The sequence below is a fragment of the Streptopelia decaocto genome, assembly GCF_964273445.1.
Source record: "Streptopelia decaocto genome assembly, chromosome: 5".
Lineage (NCBI taxonomy): Eukaryota > Metazoa > Chordata > Aves > Columbiformes > Columbidae > Streptopelia > Streptopelia decaocto.
This window is the reverse complement of record NC_138659.1, coordinates 52,989,633-53,006,241: the sequence shown is the minus strand read 5'-3', so window position 1 is coordinate 53,006,241 and position 16,609 is coordinate 52,989,633. Positions and strand designations below refer to the sequence as shown.

The window sequence follows — 16,609 nt, the reverse complement described above, 5'->3', positions numbered from 1 at the left end:
TTATTCAATAAACATTTGTGTCAAACCAAAGCATATAGATGCAACTAATTTTGTAAAAATATGTATACTTGGCCAAATTTTTTGCATTCCAGGAGGGAAATTCCCGCATTTTCCCATATGCGCTGATCTAGGTAACAAGCAACAGGAAAACAAACACTTGGGACAGAAGCAGAGACAAGAAACTCGTAGATATTTAGTAGCATCGTAAATCATTAGTGTCCACATTTGATTTTGACCTTGCAGAAATCTTTTAAATGCATTTTTCTACAACTACTTGCAACCTTTATTTTCCATAAAATACATGAATCTGTGTAGATACCCTAATCCTTTTTCTTTCCTAACTTACTGCTTCTTTTCACCACTTATCGAATACCTGATCGTTAGAGGGTTACAGAGTAGCAGCCATACTAACCTTTATCTTGAGCTCTGAAATACCGGCTCCAGCAAAAAAAAAATACAGACAAACACAAAAAATCACTTAAATGAGTCACAAGAGGTGTGTATGTTACTAAGGCTCTTCAACTTCTTGTAGAAACTAGAAGTTCTCATATGTAAGACTGTTTTGCTTTGTTTTTAAAATAAGGAGGAAGGAGGAAAAGAAGGGAAAGGAGCGAAAGGCAAAGGACAGCTTTGTTCTGAAGAGTTACTGCCTCCCAGAATTCATTCCATGCAGGCTGTAACCCCCTAAGCCGCCAGGCTTCTTCCCCAAGGAGCGCTTCCCTAGTGGCTTGTGGGCTGCCCCGGCTCCCCCTGGACAGCCTGAGGGTCGCTGGAGCCACCAGACAGAGCCACGACCTGGCCACGCCCAGAGGATGAGTGCAGCTTACCCCCAGATCCAGGGGTTCATTCATGTCCCATGTAGATACTTCCCACACACTTGTGAGGGTGGGGATATGGACTGTTCATACCACAGAAGATAAGCTTTCGTAAGCTAGAATCTAAAATTATTGAAAACATACAAATTGGCAGTCAGAAATCATACAGATTTTTAAATAAAAATGTGGCATACTGTTAATTCTGGTCTGTAGTTACAGAGATGCATGATGGCAACAGCAGTGGTTCTGAGGTGATAACAACGTTTGATATAAATGACTTTCTGGCTTGTTAGGACCAAGGGATGGCATCTGCTAAAAACCTCACAAAGTGAGGGGAGCTGACACTGTCATATACCAGGAACAATGAGAAGCCTGTTGAAGCACCTTTATATGCATTTTTATTTACTTATTCCTACAAAATATGGTGGGCCACCTCAAATTCTGCACATATTAATTATGAAAGGACATTAGACAGTATCTAATTAAACATATTTCTTAGCAAGATGCTTTCACATTTTAAAATTGAATGGATTCAAGAATGGAGGGAGGTTCTGTGATGTTATTTAAAGACCTTATTTATGGGTAAAGTGGAAGCAAATCTTATATAGATAGGTAAATCCAATTTTTTTGTTGTATATAATGTATAATGACAATCTTAGTTTAATGCAAGAATTATCAGAAATCTAGATCTAATTATTACAAAAAGAAAAATAATGCAGTTAAAATACTTATTTACAGAAAAAGTCACAATAATAGTAATATTGTGGTTAAAATTGATACACACACACATATGCATGGACATTTCTTAGTTTCTATTCCTGCTTTTCTGGACATTCAGATCAGTAGGTTCAGGCTGTTGGAGGGAAAAATGCCAACAGTCATCAGCTGCCAACTTCCTATCTTGGGAGAAACATGGTGCTAATAGTGCTGGTTTCTCCTTCCTCTCCCCAGGATCCACTTTGGGTCATAAAAAGAAAGGCCTAAAAGCAAGTTATCAAATATTTAATATATTACATATACATATATACAGGATATATTATACATATATACAGGATATATTAAATATTTGCTAACATGCTTTTGCACCTTTCTGTTTCTTCACTGGTCTGCAGCTGCAGGTTACATCCAAATTTACTACATGTACATATTTACATATGTTAGATACTATTTCTTCGATCTCTTTTTTACCCCTATAATCAATTTTATCAAGACAGGTATTAATTTCTTTTTTTTTTAAACTAAGCATCAGTGAGTTGTTCATATCTGTAGGTGCTCCAGTACCCAGCCCATGCCCCATCTCTTTGTTAACCTGTGGCCCTGTAACATGGCATTGCCGATTGCTGGTAGCAGGCCGTAAGCTTTGCACTGAGTTTGTATGGCCTCGGGACAGAGCCTTGCCAGGCCTGCTGCGCCTGGGCTTGTCCTGGCCTGCCTGCAGCTTTGTTTTGCTTGGGAGATCTGTGACAACAGTTTATTGAATTGATTGTCTGTATCTAATTTGTTTTACTTTTATCTTTGCACAGTACAACTGCAGTTTTATGTAGAGAGCAGCAACAAACAGTTGTTGTAGGTGGGATTAAATATTTGGTACTCTTACACAGTTACATAGTGCAGAGAAATACCAGCCTGGTACAATAGCAGAGACCTTGCAATGTGGAGACAGCAGGACCTGCAGGAGTGCAGGCAGGGGTGATGAGATGTTGTATGTTATGTGTATGACACGACACCAATAAACCGGGACCCCAAAGCATGGTGCAAAATAGTGCAAAGATGCATCAGCAGAGACAGAAGGGGTAAATGACCCTTCCCTAGCCTAGGCATGATAACCAGGTCAGCCTACAGTAGCCTGAAACATTCTCCTTATCATGGATACCTCTGAATTTGAACACAGTAAATGCTGGGAGCCGCTAGGAGCTGTTGTGCGTTCTCCACAACACAGTGTAATGCATGGCACAGAGCCAGGCTGAAAAAAAACGCTCAGTGACTCATAAGTTTCGATTCCCCTGCTGGCAGTTGTTTCAGCTTCTTTTGCAGATTCAGACATAAACTGAAGTTTCACTTTCTGGTTCTCATTAAATTGGTCACAGACCATATGAGGGCTGGAGTATATAAAAGGGAAGTCACAAGAACACTGAGTAGCAGACTTCTGGCTTTCAAGCTACCTTAAGACAAGTGAGCAGAGAAGGAAAACCATGAGGTAAGCACACAACCCAGTCTCTGAAAGATGCTTTTTTGCTATGCTGCAGAAGATAATGCTTATTATTTACATAAATATAAGCAGTGAGGGGCTTTATTGATCCAAACAGCAGAAAATACTTTGCAGAATATTTACTGGAAGAAGCAAAATAAAATAAGGATGCTATTGAATATGGTAATGTTATTGCATCTCCAACAAGGGACAGCCTCTGTGAACAGAGCTGACAGTTAGAAAAACTGTGTTCATGCAGCCAAATGTGTAGCTGGCACTGATGCATCTGAGAATTTATTTTCTGATCTCTGTAACTGTGAGGACCAGCAAACAGGATAGTGTAGCTTCTGGGCTACAGCGTGGAGCACAAGATGCTGGCAGGGGTGACACTGTTGTGGGTGTCTATTACAGGCCACCAGATCAGGCTGAAGAAGTTGATGAGGCCTTCTATGGGCAGCTGAGAGTGGCCTCACAGTCACAGGCCCTGGTTGTTGTGGGTGATTTTAACTTCCCTGATGTTTGCTGGAAGGACCATTCAGCCAGCCAGCCACAGTCCAGGAGGTTCCTCCAGTGCATTGATGAGAACTTCCTCATGCAGATGGTGGAGGAGCCGACTAGGAGAGCAGCACTGCTGGATCTCATCCTCACTAACAAGGAGGGTCTGGTTGAAGCAGTAAAGGTTGAGGGCTGCCTGGGTTGCAGCGACCACGAGATGGTGGAGTTCAGCATCTTGTGTGGCAGGAACAGAATAGCAAGTAGAATTGCAAGCCTGGACTTTAGCAGGGCTAACTTTGGCCTTTTCAAGCAATTGCTGGGGGAAATCCCATGGGCAAGACTGCCTGAAGGAAAAGGGGCCCAAGATAGCTGGATTGCATTCAGAGATTGCTTCTTCCACGCTCAGGATCAGAGCATCCCCACACGTAGGGAGTCAAGGAAGGGAGCCAGGAGGCCTGCGTGGTCGAATAGGGATCTGTTGGGTATGCTCAAGCAGAAGAGGAGAGTTTACAGGTCATGGAAGCAGGGGCTGGCCCCTTGGGAGGAATATAAGGCTGCTGTTAGAGGATGTAGGAAGGCAGGTAGGATAGCCAAGGCCTCCTTAGAATTACAGCTGGCGAGAGGGGTCAAGGACAGCAAAAAGAACTTTTTCAAATACATAGCAGATAAAACTAATGCCAGAGGCAACGTAGGCCCACTGATAAATGGGGTGGGTGCCCTGGTGGCAGAAGATACAGAGAAGGCAGAATTACTGAATGCCTTCTTTGTCTCTGTCTACTCTGCCGGAGGCTGTCCGGGGGTGCCCGGTACCCCTGAGACCCCGGATGAAGCCAGGTCAATGGAGGAGTTTGCTTTAGTCGATGAGGACTGGGTTAGGGAGCAATTAAATAGTCTGGACATCCATAAATCCATGGGTCCAGATGGGATGCATCCGCGGGTGCTGAGGGAGCTGGCTGAAGTCATTGCTGGACCGCTCTCCATCATCTTTGCCAAGTCTTGGGAAACGGGAGAGTTGCCCGAAGATTGGAGGAAAGCAAATGTCACTCCAGTCTTCAAAAAGGGCAAGAAGGAGGACCCGGGTAATTATAGACTGGTCAGCCTCACCTCTGTCCCTGGGAAAGTAATGGAACAGCTTATCCTTGCTGCCATCTCAAGGCATATCAGGGATAAGAGGGTTATTAGGGGCAGTCAGCATGGCTTTACCAAGGGTAAGTCATGCTTGACCAACCTCATAGCCTTTTATGAGAATGTAACAAGGTGGATGGATGATGGCAGAGCGGTGGATGTGGTCTACCTTGACTTCAGTAAAGCCTTTGACACAGTCTCCCACAGCATCCTCACAGCTAAGTTGAAGAGGTGTGGTCTAGACAATAGAGTAGTGAGGTGGGCTGCAAACTGGCTTAAAAAGAGAAGCCAGAGAGTGGTAGTCAATGGTGCGGAGTCTAGTTGGAGGCCAGTATCTAGTGGAGTGCCTCAGGGGTCAGTACTGGGGCCCATATTATTCAATATATTCATTAACGATTTAGACGAGGGAATAGAGTGTACTATCAGCAAGTTTGCTGATGACACGAAGCTGGGAGGAGTGGCTGACACGCCAGAAGGCTGTGCTGCCATCCACCGGGACCTGGACAGGCTGGAGAGTTGGGCAGGGAATAACCTGATGAAATTTAACAAGGGAAAGTGTAGAGTCTCCTGCATCTGGGCAGGAACAACCCCAGGTTCCAGTATAGGTTGGGAAATTACATATTAGAGAGCAGTGTAGGGGAAAGGGACCTGGGGGTCCTGGTGGACAACAGGATGACCATGAGCCAGCACTGTGCCCTTGTGGCCAGGAAGGCCAATGGCATCCTGGGGTGTATTAGAAGGGGGGTGGTTAGTAGATCGAGAGAGGTTCTCCTTCCCCTCTACTCCGCCCTGGTGAGACCACATCTGGAATATTGTGTCCAGTTCTGGGCCCCTCAGTTCAAGAAGGACAGAGAACTGCTGGAGAGGGTCCAGCGTAGGGCAACAAAGATGATTAAGGGAGTGGAGCACCTCTCTTATGAAGAAAGGCTGAGGGAGCTGGGTCTCTTTAGTTTGGAGAAGAGGAGACTGAGGGGTGACCTTATTAATGCTTATAAATATATAAAGGGTGAGTGCCACGAGGATGGAGCCAGGCTCTTCTCGGTGGCAAACAATGATAGGACAAGGGGTAATGGGATCAAGCTGGAACACAAGAGGTTCCACTTATATTTGAGAAAAAACTTCTTCTCAGTGAGGGTGACAGAGCACTGGAACAGGCTGCCCAGGGAGGTTGTGGAGTCTCCTTCTCTGGAGACATTCAAAACCCGCCTGGACATGTTCCTTCGTTACCTCACCTAGACGTTCCTGCTCCAGCAGGGGGATTGGACTAGATGATCTTTTGAGGTCCCTTCCAATCCCTAACATACTGTGATACTGTTTTCTGAAAACAATCACACATGCATACAATAAACCGATATGTTTATGACAACTTTAGAAATTGTATTTACCAATTATCTGTGGAACTAAGCTAACTATATTTAATCTGCATAACAAACCTGGTTTTGTGATATTCATGAGTATTCATTTTCCAGAAATGTCTTTTCATTACTTACTCCTCACCGTTGCTGTCGTCCATGGACATTATAATGGGTCTCAGATGAGGCAATAAAAACATAAGTTTCATTTTGAATCGAATAGGATTGCTTAAATACTTCCAGATATTCCTGTTTATTTGGGAGCCAATATCTGTTCTGTGGTATTCACCTGTAGGCAAAGGTTTCTAACAAGATAGTTATGATAATAATAGGAACTTACTTCTCCTTCATTCCAGAACAGTGGGTTTACCTCACATACAGCTTTCTGATTAGGAACTGTTGTTAATACCAATCAAGCACATCAGTTAGGCAGAGGAGATTATTTGAGAAAGGCAAAGAAGTCTGTAAGGCAAAGTTATGCATTAAGAACATTAATAAATACCTTTTTTGTTTAACCTCCCTCCAGTACCTGTGTCAGATGGTTTGGCTGGAAACGTGTATCCAGAGATGCTTTCCCCAGTGTCCTTCCCACTGTCCCAGAACCTGTAAAAATTGCTTCCTGATTCCTCCTTGGTTTGCCTCCTCGTACTTTTCCAGTGTTTCCACTCCTTTTTTTAACCCCAAAGACGTCTCCTCTTTCACATGATTGAGCAGTTGGGGGTAAGCAGACATTGTACCATGCAGGCTGTTAGACCCTCTAGGTCTTACAGGAGAGAGAGCAGAGAAATCTTTTTAACAATGAAGGATTTGATTAAGAAGCCCCAGTTATAAAGGCATGTACCATTCTTTTGTGAAGGGAGAGCACAATATGGACTGAAGTGTTCTCTGCACTGTAAAGGTTTATCCTTGATAGATTGTGTGATAAAAGCTGGTCTGCACACCCACACAGAGGCACAGGCAGGAGGGGGAACCCAAATAATACCCTGCCATGGCTGCTCCCAGAGCTGTCCCAAGAGCCACCAGCCCATCCATCCCCACACACATGGAGGAGCACAGAGGCACAAAGGTGGGTGGCAGCTCTCCAGTGCCCCAGCCAGGGACACAAGCCCCCACCCAGCCCTGCCAAGCCTGCCTTACATGAGTGCCTTACAGTCTGAACTGCCTAGGAAAATGGGAGTACAGGGTGCAGGGGAAAGCATTTGGGGATTGAAACTTATTATGGAATGTTTGGGGGGAAGACCAAAGGCAGGGAAATGAGGGATGTGGATGATTTGGGAAGGAACCACTGTTGAAAAATAGAGAGGGATAAAAAGGTATTAAGGACCAGTTGTATGTAAACAGGGTCTAGTCAATATGTGTGAGAATGTGTGTGTCTAGGTATGAGGCAGCTGGACAGTGAGAGGATCCCTGACCAACTACTAGATATCCAGAGCTGTTTTCTGGGTGCCCATAGGGTTAGTGAGAGTGCAGTCTGTACCAGCAAGTGAGTAGGGCTGCACACTTCAGGTCCTATACATCCAAGTGCCAGCAACTGTGGAAACTGGTAGGATCCAGGAGCCAGCAACTGGATACACCAGTATCCATAAGATTAAAATGGCACTGTGATCTAACAAACAAGGATTTATAAATGCAAGAAATTCAAAACAAAATTTATAATCCAAACCATAAAATATACAGAAACATGGGAAAGGCACTATATCACTTTATTATGAGGAGAGTTTTTTATTTGATTACCTCTTTTGGGTAGGCTTCAGCAATTGTTCCCAGTATAGGATGTATATTCTTGAGGCCCAGAGGTGTGCCAGCTTTACCACAGAAGCTAGCCCTCCTCTTTGATGTCCAGACCCCCAGCTCTGTTGCTACATAAGAGGTGTTCTCATACACTGGCAAGCATAATTACTAAAATAACTATTAAACTCTTTAGACCTATGGTTTCTGACAGCTTTGGCTTGTTTGCAGTATAGGTGACTAGTGGGACTGGGTGAGGTATTGCCTGCTTTTGAAATACATCATGCCTGGTTTAAAAACAAGGGTAGCAGAAAGCAAATGGAGTAAAAGTAAGTTTTTCTTTGATTTCTTCTAGTACCATTTCCAATAATTCCTTGAAGAGCTCCCTGCTGAAGCTAGAATGTCATTTTACCTGGACTTTGCTGAAGCAGGATGTGGATCTTGATGAACTGGAGGAAACAATAGAAGATCAGGTTGAGTTTTTCATAAAATCCAACATAAGAAATTATAATCTACTATCCTATGTATGCCACCTAAAGAATTCAAATGAGGAAGCCCTGAAAAATCTCAAAATAGCTGAAGAAGAAATTAAAAAAAATTATCCAGATGAAATTGCCAGGAGAAGTCTTGTTACTTGGGGGAACTATGCCTGGATCTATTACCACATGAAGAGATATGAAGAAGCACAAACTTACGTGAGCAAAGTAGAAAACAGCTGCAAAGAGCTTTCAAGTACAGCTCAACAGAAGAATCATCTTCCAGACATCTGTGCTGAACAAGGATGGGCATTTTTAAAGTTTGGGAGAAAATACTATGAAAGAGCAAAGAATTGCTTTGAAAATGCTCTGAAGAATGAACCAAATAACCCTGATTTTAATGCTGGTTATGCAATAGCAATGTATCGTTTGGAAGATCTTTTTTACAGACCGTGTGAAGATAAAAGCCTGTCCCTCAAGCTCCTGAAGCGTGCAGTGGAACTGAATCCAAAGGATACTTTCATTGTGGCATTACTTGCATTAAGACTTCAGGATGTAAAGCAAGTTAATGAAGGGGAGAAATACATTCAAGAAGCAATGCAGAAAACCCCTGATTTTCCTCATTTCCTGCGATACGCTGCTAAATTTTACAGAAGGAAAGGAGACGTGGATAAGGCACTAGAGATTTTGAAAAAGGCCCTAAGAGTGACACCAAAATCTTCCTTTTTACATCACCAAGTAGGAATCTGCTACAGAACAAAGCTGTTTCAATTGAAAAGGACTACAAGACAGCCACCTCAAGAGCAAGCGGAGGAACTCATCCAACTTGCCATTTTTCATTTTAAAACAGTAACTGATAAAAAGACAAATTTTTTTTTTGCCCATGTTGACCTAGCAAAGATGTATGCAGAAGGAAAGAGGTATGAAGAAGCAGAAGAGGCTTTTCAGAAAGCAATTCAGATAAGTACTCTATTCAATAATGATAAACAAGCATGGTACTACCATTATGGCAATTTTCAACGTTTTCATATGAAATCGCAATCTGAAGCCATTAGGTATTACAGAGAAGGGCTAAAAATTGAAGAAGATTCTGATGCAAGAAGTAAATGCATTCAGGCACTGAATGAATTGTTGGGATGGAAAATTCAGAGAGGTTTAGGAGATGCAACAGATTTTGCTACACTTGGACTCATTCATAATCTAAATGGTGAGAAACATGAAGCAATTGAGTGCTATGAGAAAGCTGTTGAATTGCATCCTGACAATGAAGAGTATCTGAGTGCATTATGTGAACTACGACTTTCGCTCTCAAGCTAAAGCTCCCAAAAATCCTTCACACCAAAATAAACCCCAAACCCAAGGGCATTTCAACAGGCTCTCAAGTTATAACCAGATGAAACATCTGGTAGCATCGCTTTCTGGTGATAACGTAGAAGCTGCAGATGAAGACCGTTCATTTGTTTGTTTATTCACCAACAGAGAACGTGTTTGGAAAGACTAAATAATAGCTAAGCTATCTTAGTCCTCAATGCTAACAGTGGTATACAGGTTGTGTTTAAGTGATGATCTGTAGAACATAGAACTTCTAAGCTGGACGTCAGATCTTACCTTCTACTGAGAAAAAGATGAGAGAATGATATTATAGTACTTCACCTATCTACTAGAAAGGCATGCTTATACACAAATGGATTTTCTGTTTTGTTTTGGTTTGGTTTTTTTTTTCATTTTTATTAAAAAAGATGTCTTTTTAAAGTGGTATTTAGAAGAAACGTTTGTTGGAGACCTGTTCAGTTTACTACTTCGTATATTGTTTATCTATGAAAAATAACTACTGTTTGGCTAGTTCACTGGAAAGCTTACAAAATGTGCATTGTTGTTGTGAACTATTAAAGAGCATTGCATCCATCAACTGTTGCTTCTGATATCTCTCTCCTGACCAATCCTCATATTAGTAGATGAAAGAAAAGGAAATAGCTAATTGAAAAAGTAACAGGGTTAAAGTTTTGGCAGGATATGAAAAGGTCAGGAGATAGCCCCATTTATTTTCCTGAACTCTCAGCAAAGCTGGCTTCACCAAAGCTGTTGCACCAAAGGATTAAACTGTGTGCAAAACAACATCCATCTAGTTTACCCAAAACAGCACTCTCAGGAGCTGCTACAGCAAACATCTGGAGTGGAAGGAAAGGCAGTCTTTGAGACACCAATGAGCTGGCTATCTGCAGCCATGCTTGTGAAACAAGCCAGGGATAGAAAACACAAGAAATGTGCAGAACTGGACACAGAAGGCAGAGCGCACCTAGAGCAACGGGCTGGGTGCCCACAGAGCCTATGTGAATGGAAGAAAGGTCTGAAAGGACAGAGTGAACCAGTGGAGGATATTATTGTCTTCAGATATGAAACTGAAAGACAGTATTCTTTACAACAGGGTGGCCTAATTCCATTATATTGTACCTTGGTATAACAGAACATGGTTCTCAGGGAAAAGTAATGCTGTACTTCCAAAACATTTCTAAGCCCTAGTCAGTAGTGTAGGATGACGCAAACTGGTGACAGAGCCCATCAGGAAGGATGTGCACTTTTGTTTCCAGCCATCCTGGAGCATTCCTGCCCCTGCAACAGCAGTCCCTTGTACAGACACTGTGACAGCCTGAAGGAGTGCAAAATATGATGCCAGATTGTGAAACATCAAGAAACCTCTCCCCGCTCAGCTCTTGCTGAAAGAATCTTTCATAATAGAAGAGAAAGTGATCAGGAGCTTAACAGTGCATGTACTACAACCACATCTTCCTAAGGGCTGCGGCACAAACCATCCTTGTTTTCCAGCCACCTGCCAGCTTATCTCTTACAAACAAAGGTGGTCCTACCTAGGAACAGAGCAGGGAGGGCGAAGAAGAGGAAGGAGTGTGAGCAGGACTGACATGCTGTTCCTGAAAGCTGGTAGGAATAATAGTAGGGTTGAAGTGAGGAACTGGTGACTACCTATGGTGTTGTGCTCAGCTATGTGGACAAAAGGGTACATTAAGTGACCTCACTGCCTTTCTCAGTCTTGAGGCTTCTAACATCAGCAACGTTCCCATCCAAACCCTCCCGAAGGCACAGCAGGCAGCAGGAAGGAATGAGGAAGAGGTGGTGTGGGTTCCCAGAGCCGTGGTGGCACATCCATGCTCCCCTCCACACACTGCCACCCGGGCCTCTCCTGCCTCTCTCCTGGAAAATGAACCTTGCAGAAAGAAGAAGAAGCAATTAAGTATTTTGGGAAAAAGATGAGCCTGAACTTTTAGCTCAGAGTCAAAGTGGCTCAGTCTTGTCCACAGTAAGGAAATTGATGGTGAGGCGCAGTGACGCAAGAAATCCATTTCATGTGCCTTACCTTCTTTGGACTCTGGAGGATAGTGCTGGACGGCAGTAGTCCCAGGGGTGCTCTGTGCATACACTGACTTCTATTTCTTGCCTAGTGTCTTGTAAATTAGTAGAAATGTTATTTCCCACATGGTGGTGCTGCTGTATTGCCTGGCCTGTCAACATAGGGAAGGGGCTGAGCTTGAGCCTCAGGAAGCAGAGAAAACAAAACCCAGATTTTGCAGTGTCCAATTCCAATGGGTAAAACCAGAACCACACAGAAGCTAAGCACCTCTGAATTCACACCCAAGTATGAACACATCAGTGGAGCCTACACTAGGGATGCAGGGAGAAAAGGAGTGAAGATAACCTTTCAGGAACTATTCACTTATGGATCAAAAGCACCTTCTAAATTATTAAGGAAACTCTGCTGGAACACCACAGAACAGTCACTCAGAAGAAGGTATTATTTATTGAGGTGATCCTGACTAAGGACTTTGTTATGCTGTACATGAAGTACTGTTACAGCTTAACTTAAACAAGCTTTTCCTTCTCACGTAGATTTGTAACAGTTGAGAAAACAAACAGGGAATTCTCGTGGCAGTATAAAATATATTCACCATATAGCAGCACAGACAAACTCTTTTTTTTTTCAGGAGATAAATGATCATCCAAGCTGGCAAAACTATTTAAGGCTCTTCCTTTCCTTTCCTTTCCTTTCCTTTCCTTTCCTTTCCTTTCCTTTCCTTTCCTTTCCTTTCCTTTCCTTTCCTTTCCTTTCCTTTCCTTTCCTTTCCTTTCCTTTCCTTTCCTTTCCTTTCCTTTCCTTTCCTTTCCTTTCCTTTCCTTTCCTTTCCTTTCCTTAACAGGGTTATTTTTCAAGAGAAGGTACTTGAGTTTTTCAATGCTGCTTTCACACAAATTTTCAAGGTACAATTTATTAAATGTTCCAAGGCTGATCTGATAAAAATTATCACTAAAACCTAAGCAACTTAAAAAAGAATGATGATTTCCCCATTTCAAACCTCACAGAATAGAAATATGTAGGATAACTTCAGCAGCTGTAAGCAGCTTCACTTAGACTGAATTCCCATTCACTGCAGAGAACAGAGCATTATCCCAGGCAGGATTCATCTGAGGCAAGATCCTTCTGTTTGTGTCTCAGACAGATGTTACCCTAGCCAAGCCAGACCACGCTGTCCTGGGAAGCCAGCCAGGCTCAGTGGTGCAGTGGTCCATTCATTCCTGTATCCATCGGTGCTTACCGGGGCTGGTGGGACCATGAGGTGGGAGCTGGGGAAATTGTCCACAGCTAGCCCAGGTATCTCTGCCTACAGCTGCACCATGCCGTGCCAGGAAATAGCCCCTATAGAGAACAGCATGAATATTATAATCTCGAAAAAAAAACATTGCAGATACAATAAATATATATTTTTAAAATAGTATAATCCAGAGAATTCTATAATGTGCCACCTGAAACATTTCACATGGCAGGATGAAAATGAGCTGTTCAGTTTGGGTTGTGTAGGCCAGCAGGCAGAAGTTGGGCATGAGGCTTCACAAACCTGGATTGTATTCCCATTTCTTCCACTCGCAGGTTATTTCTTGTTATGCTTCCTTCTGTCTTTGTTTCTTAATGCAGAGATTCATGTCAGCACTGGTATTTCACAGTGTGTTTTATGCACAGAAAGCATCATTCTGGCATATAAACTTTTGTCTATTGATGAGTCAGAGCAGAAACAGTGTCAAAAAATCTTGAAATAATTATACCATTTTCCACAAAACATCTGTGGTTAAAACCATTTGAACATTTTCTGCTGAATTAGACATTTAAAACAATAAATAATGCCTTAATTTTAAGTTAATCACAAAACAGAAAAGCCTATGAAAGAATATATTGAAATTAAAAAAAAATCCAAAAAACATTAACAATGTATTACATGGTATTATTTACTAGGATAAAAATGCATATAGTATTATTCCAACGGACTTTTAACATATGCAGTTCTACCATGAGCAACTGCTGACATGTCATGATGTGGTAAAAAAAAAAAAAAGTAATTCAATGTTTGTAAAGTAAATGACAGCAGTAATTTATAGCTTGTTGAAACAGCTTATCTTCTTTATCGACCACAAGATTCCCTAGTTTTTGATGTGAAACTTTTGCAGTAAGATCTAAAACTTCTTCGACACTACTAATTAATAAAGCAACCTTTTTTTCCCCCCAAATGTGCATATTTTTCCTAACTCATTAAGAAATACTCATAATTAATTTTTTATGAATGCATGTTAAACAGAATTAGGGCCCAGGACTCAGTTGCCACACAGAGCTGAAAAATGTTTATGTTATTAGTTTGAAGCAGTTTTTGCATTCTCATCTGTTGTTCTGTGATCTGTCCACGTAGATCATGCTACTGATTGCGACCATGCTTCTGAAGCATGACAGCGAGAAATGCTTTGTTTGAGCACAGACAGCTGAAGAAAAATTACTTTAATATGTTAGATTTGAAATATGCATGAATAATAGAACTACTTGATACACATACTATTGATATATACAGAAAAATAGACTATACCCCTATGGTTTTACTCTCAATCAAATTTGTGAATGTCAGCCTGTGTTGCTTTCCCTTCTGAGGCACAGAGTGGAATAGGACACCATGAGAAACCATTGAATACACTGCAGATGATTAACAAAACTAGTAGTTCAGCATTGGTGAAAATTATTTGGACACTGATCAATTTGGTAATGAACAGAATGCAGCTTTATACAGTATCAAAACACAGAAATTATTTGCATTGTGCAATGTGAACTTCTGCTATTGCTGACAATGGTTTCACTCTGGAAATGTAGAAACATTCCATTATTTATTAATTCATGACATCAGTAATTTACCACATGAACTACATTCGGTCCATAGCTCCTATGAAGCAGCCAGCTGGAGTATGTTCCTCATTTTTGGAAAAACACAAACATCTCCTCTGGTCTCCTGGGCTGCCTTTGGACTTCTTCCAATTTAACGTAACTAAAGCAAGTTTGTCTATCCGTGTGCCTAGTCTAATGGCACAAATTTATCCTCTTCAGACAGCAGAGCAGCCACAGCACCTCCTCTACCCTCTGAGACAAGGATCTGTTGGAGGATCGTACCCAGAAGGTCAATGTTTAGAAATTCAAGCTTCAAAGATATCCAGGAAAAAAAGCAGCAACAACCTCAAAATGTTGCTCTAGGGGGTTTGAGGAAAGGTAGGTCTAAAAGCATATTTGAAATGAAATTGCAACATATGTACAAAATCCAGACACACTGTAAAACTTAAAGCTGCTCCAGAGGTACTTTCATCATAGAGCACAGTTTTCTGCCAAGTGCCAAGGCTTTGGCACTTGAATCAGTTATTTGCAAATCGTTTAGTGTGGACTGATAGATGTGGAGGTTTTTTGGTGTTGTGCGTGATTAGTCCATTGAAACACAATAGACCAGAATACCAAAAAGCTTATTTCATTAATATTAATTTTTGAAATAATTTTAACTTTATTGTTCTGTTTTGCTCACTACTTTGTAGTTTTCTTTTGATTTATAGCCAATTATCATCTTTGAGATTATGTGTGGAGTTGACATACTGCATTTCAAATAAATCTGTGAACATTTGTCTCTAAAAACTCTCTTTATTTTCAGTCTAGCTTTCTTCTATTACTGCATTAACTTAGTATTGCTGTTGCTGTATGTAGATTTTAGTCAACTAAAACATGACAGAAAAATCTAACTGAGAGATGCCTTGTTTCACAAGAGGAATATCTTTAACAGCATAACACTATAGAGCAACCTCCATCTCAGTCACAGCTGTGTAGTATTAAATCTTGAAAGCACTTGTCATCTGTTGCTGTAGCTGTTTGTATCCACAGCCAAAAATTCAACATCCTTTTGGTCTAATTCTGCTGTGACAGAATAAGCTATTGCTCCATTTGTCCAGATGTGCTGTTTGGTGCCAGTATCATTAGTGAGCGACTGCAAATGCCTTCTTTTGATTTTCTTTGCTAGCCTTGCAAAGCACAATAACGTTGAACTAAATATCATAGAAAATCCACACAGGAGGAATGATGCAGTATAGCTGCCAGTTGTGTCCACAAGCCAGCCTGTAGGAAAAAAAATCATGGGTTTTTAAAGGCCCATCAGAATTCTAATAATTTACAAATCATGTGATCAACAGTTTTATAAACTTCTGGATTTATCACATAAAAATATAATCAAACAATACAGGTTTACATCACCGTCACTATAATTTTATCTCCTGGGGCAGGGAGAGATTTGTCTTCAGCAGGCAGATAAGGTTTTTATGGGCTTTTGATTATAGGTCAAACACATGAGAAAAGGCACAGCAGCCTTTACCACAATACTAAATAAACATCTTTCAGCTGCATGGATTTTGCTGTCAGTCTTTAGACATGCTTAGAGAGCCATGGGGTTAAATATTGTGTGCATGAGATCTTCATACAGAAACATCTAGTGAGCTATGCCATAGGCTCATGCATCACTTAAAATAATTCCATTTTGCAATAATTTTTGCTATGGAAAATTAAATTAAAAGACTCAGAAGCAGAGATTAATTAGGAATTGATGTGAAGGTAGACAAAATACGCAAGATATTTATATACATGTCTGTTTGAAAAAAGATCTCTGTCCTTTCACAGTATTTAAAATCATGTCAGGTTCTTTCTAAAGAATAATAGGAGTAGAGCTCTCATTCTTCCTTCACTGTAATGGAACCAATAGGGAGAATGGTGGTTAGATATTACAGTGATGAGCTTGTGACCAAACAGTAGTAAAACTGACACACCTACCTGTTCAAAGCACTCTGGAGATGAAAAGTCCTCCACACAAAAAAAACAACTAAACAAAACCCAACTCAACCAACCAAACCCCCCCCCAAAAAAAAAAACAACAAACTCTTGGAATGAAACACTCTCTAGGTTACATTTTGAAAATTCTGTAAACTCATAGTGAAATCTGTTTTTCCAACCACTTGCAATTTCTGTACTACATGAACTGGTGATATAACAGCTCTTAGAAGCCCATTTCCATTCTGGTTTATTTTTTA

The 16,609-nt window shown here is 41.3% G+C and overlaps 2 protein-coding genes across 6 annotated transcripts in view; one reads left to right on the top strand and one right to left on the bottom strand.

The window, feature by feature from the left end:
* The first annotated feature begins 2,856 nt into the window (after nucleotides 1-2,856).
* Nucleotides 2,857-10,088, top strand: LOC309440783 (interferon-induced protein with tetratricopeptide repeats 5-like). Its single transcript, XM_082054883.1, has 2 exons — nucleotides 2,857-3,012; nucleotides 8,059-10,088. The coding sequence occupies exons 1-2, from the start codon at nucleotides 3,008-3,010 to the stop codon at nucleotides 9,494-9,496; spliced, it is 1,443 nt and encodes a 480-aa protein (XP_081911009.1). The 5' UTR covers nucleotides 2,857-3,007; the 3' UTR covers nucleotides 9,497-10,088.
* Nucleotides 10,089-12,927: 2,839 nt separating this feature from the next.
* SLC16A12 (solute carrier family 16 member 12) overlaps nucleotides 12,928-16,609 on the bottom strand; it is a 33,062-nt gene continuing 29,380 nt past the window's right edge. For all 5 annotated transcript variants that reach the window (XM_082054765.1, XM_082054762.1, XM_082054764.1 and 2 more), the window contains one exon: nucleotides 12,928-15,647. In XM_082054765.1, the coding sequence (XP_081910891.1) occupies nucleotides 15,385-15,647 (263 nt within the window). In that variant the 3' untranslated portion in view covers nucleotides 12,928-15,384. The remainder of the gene's footprint in view (nucleotides 15,648-16,609) is intronic.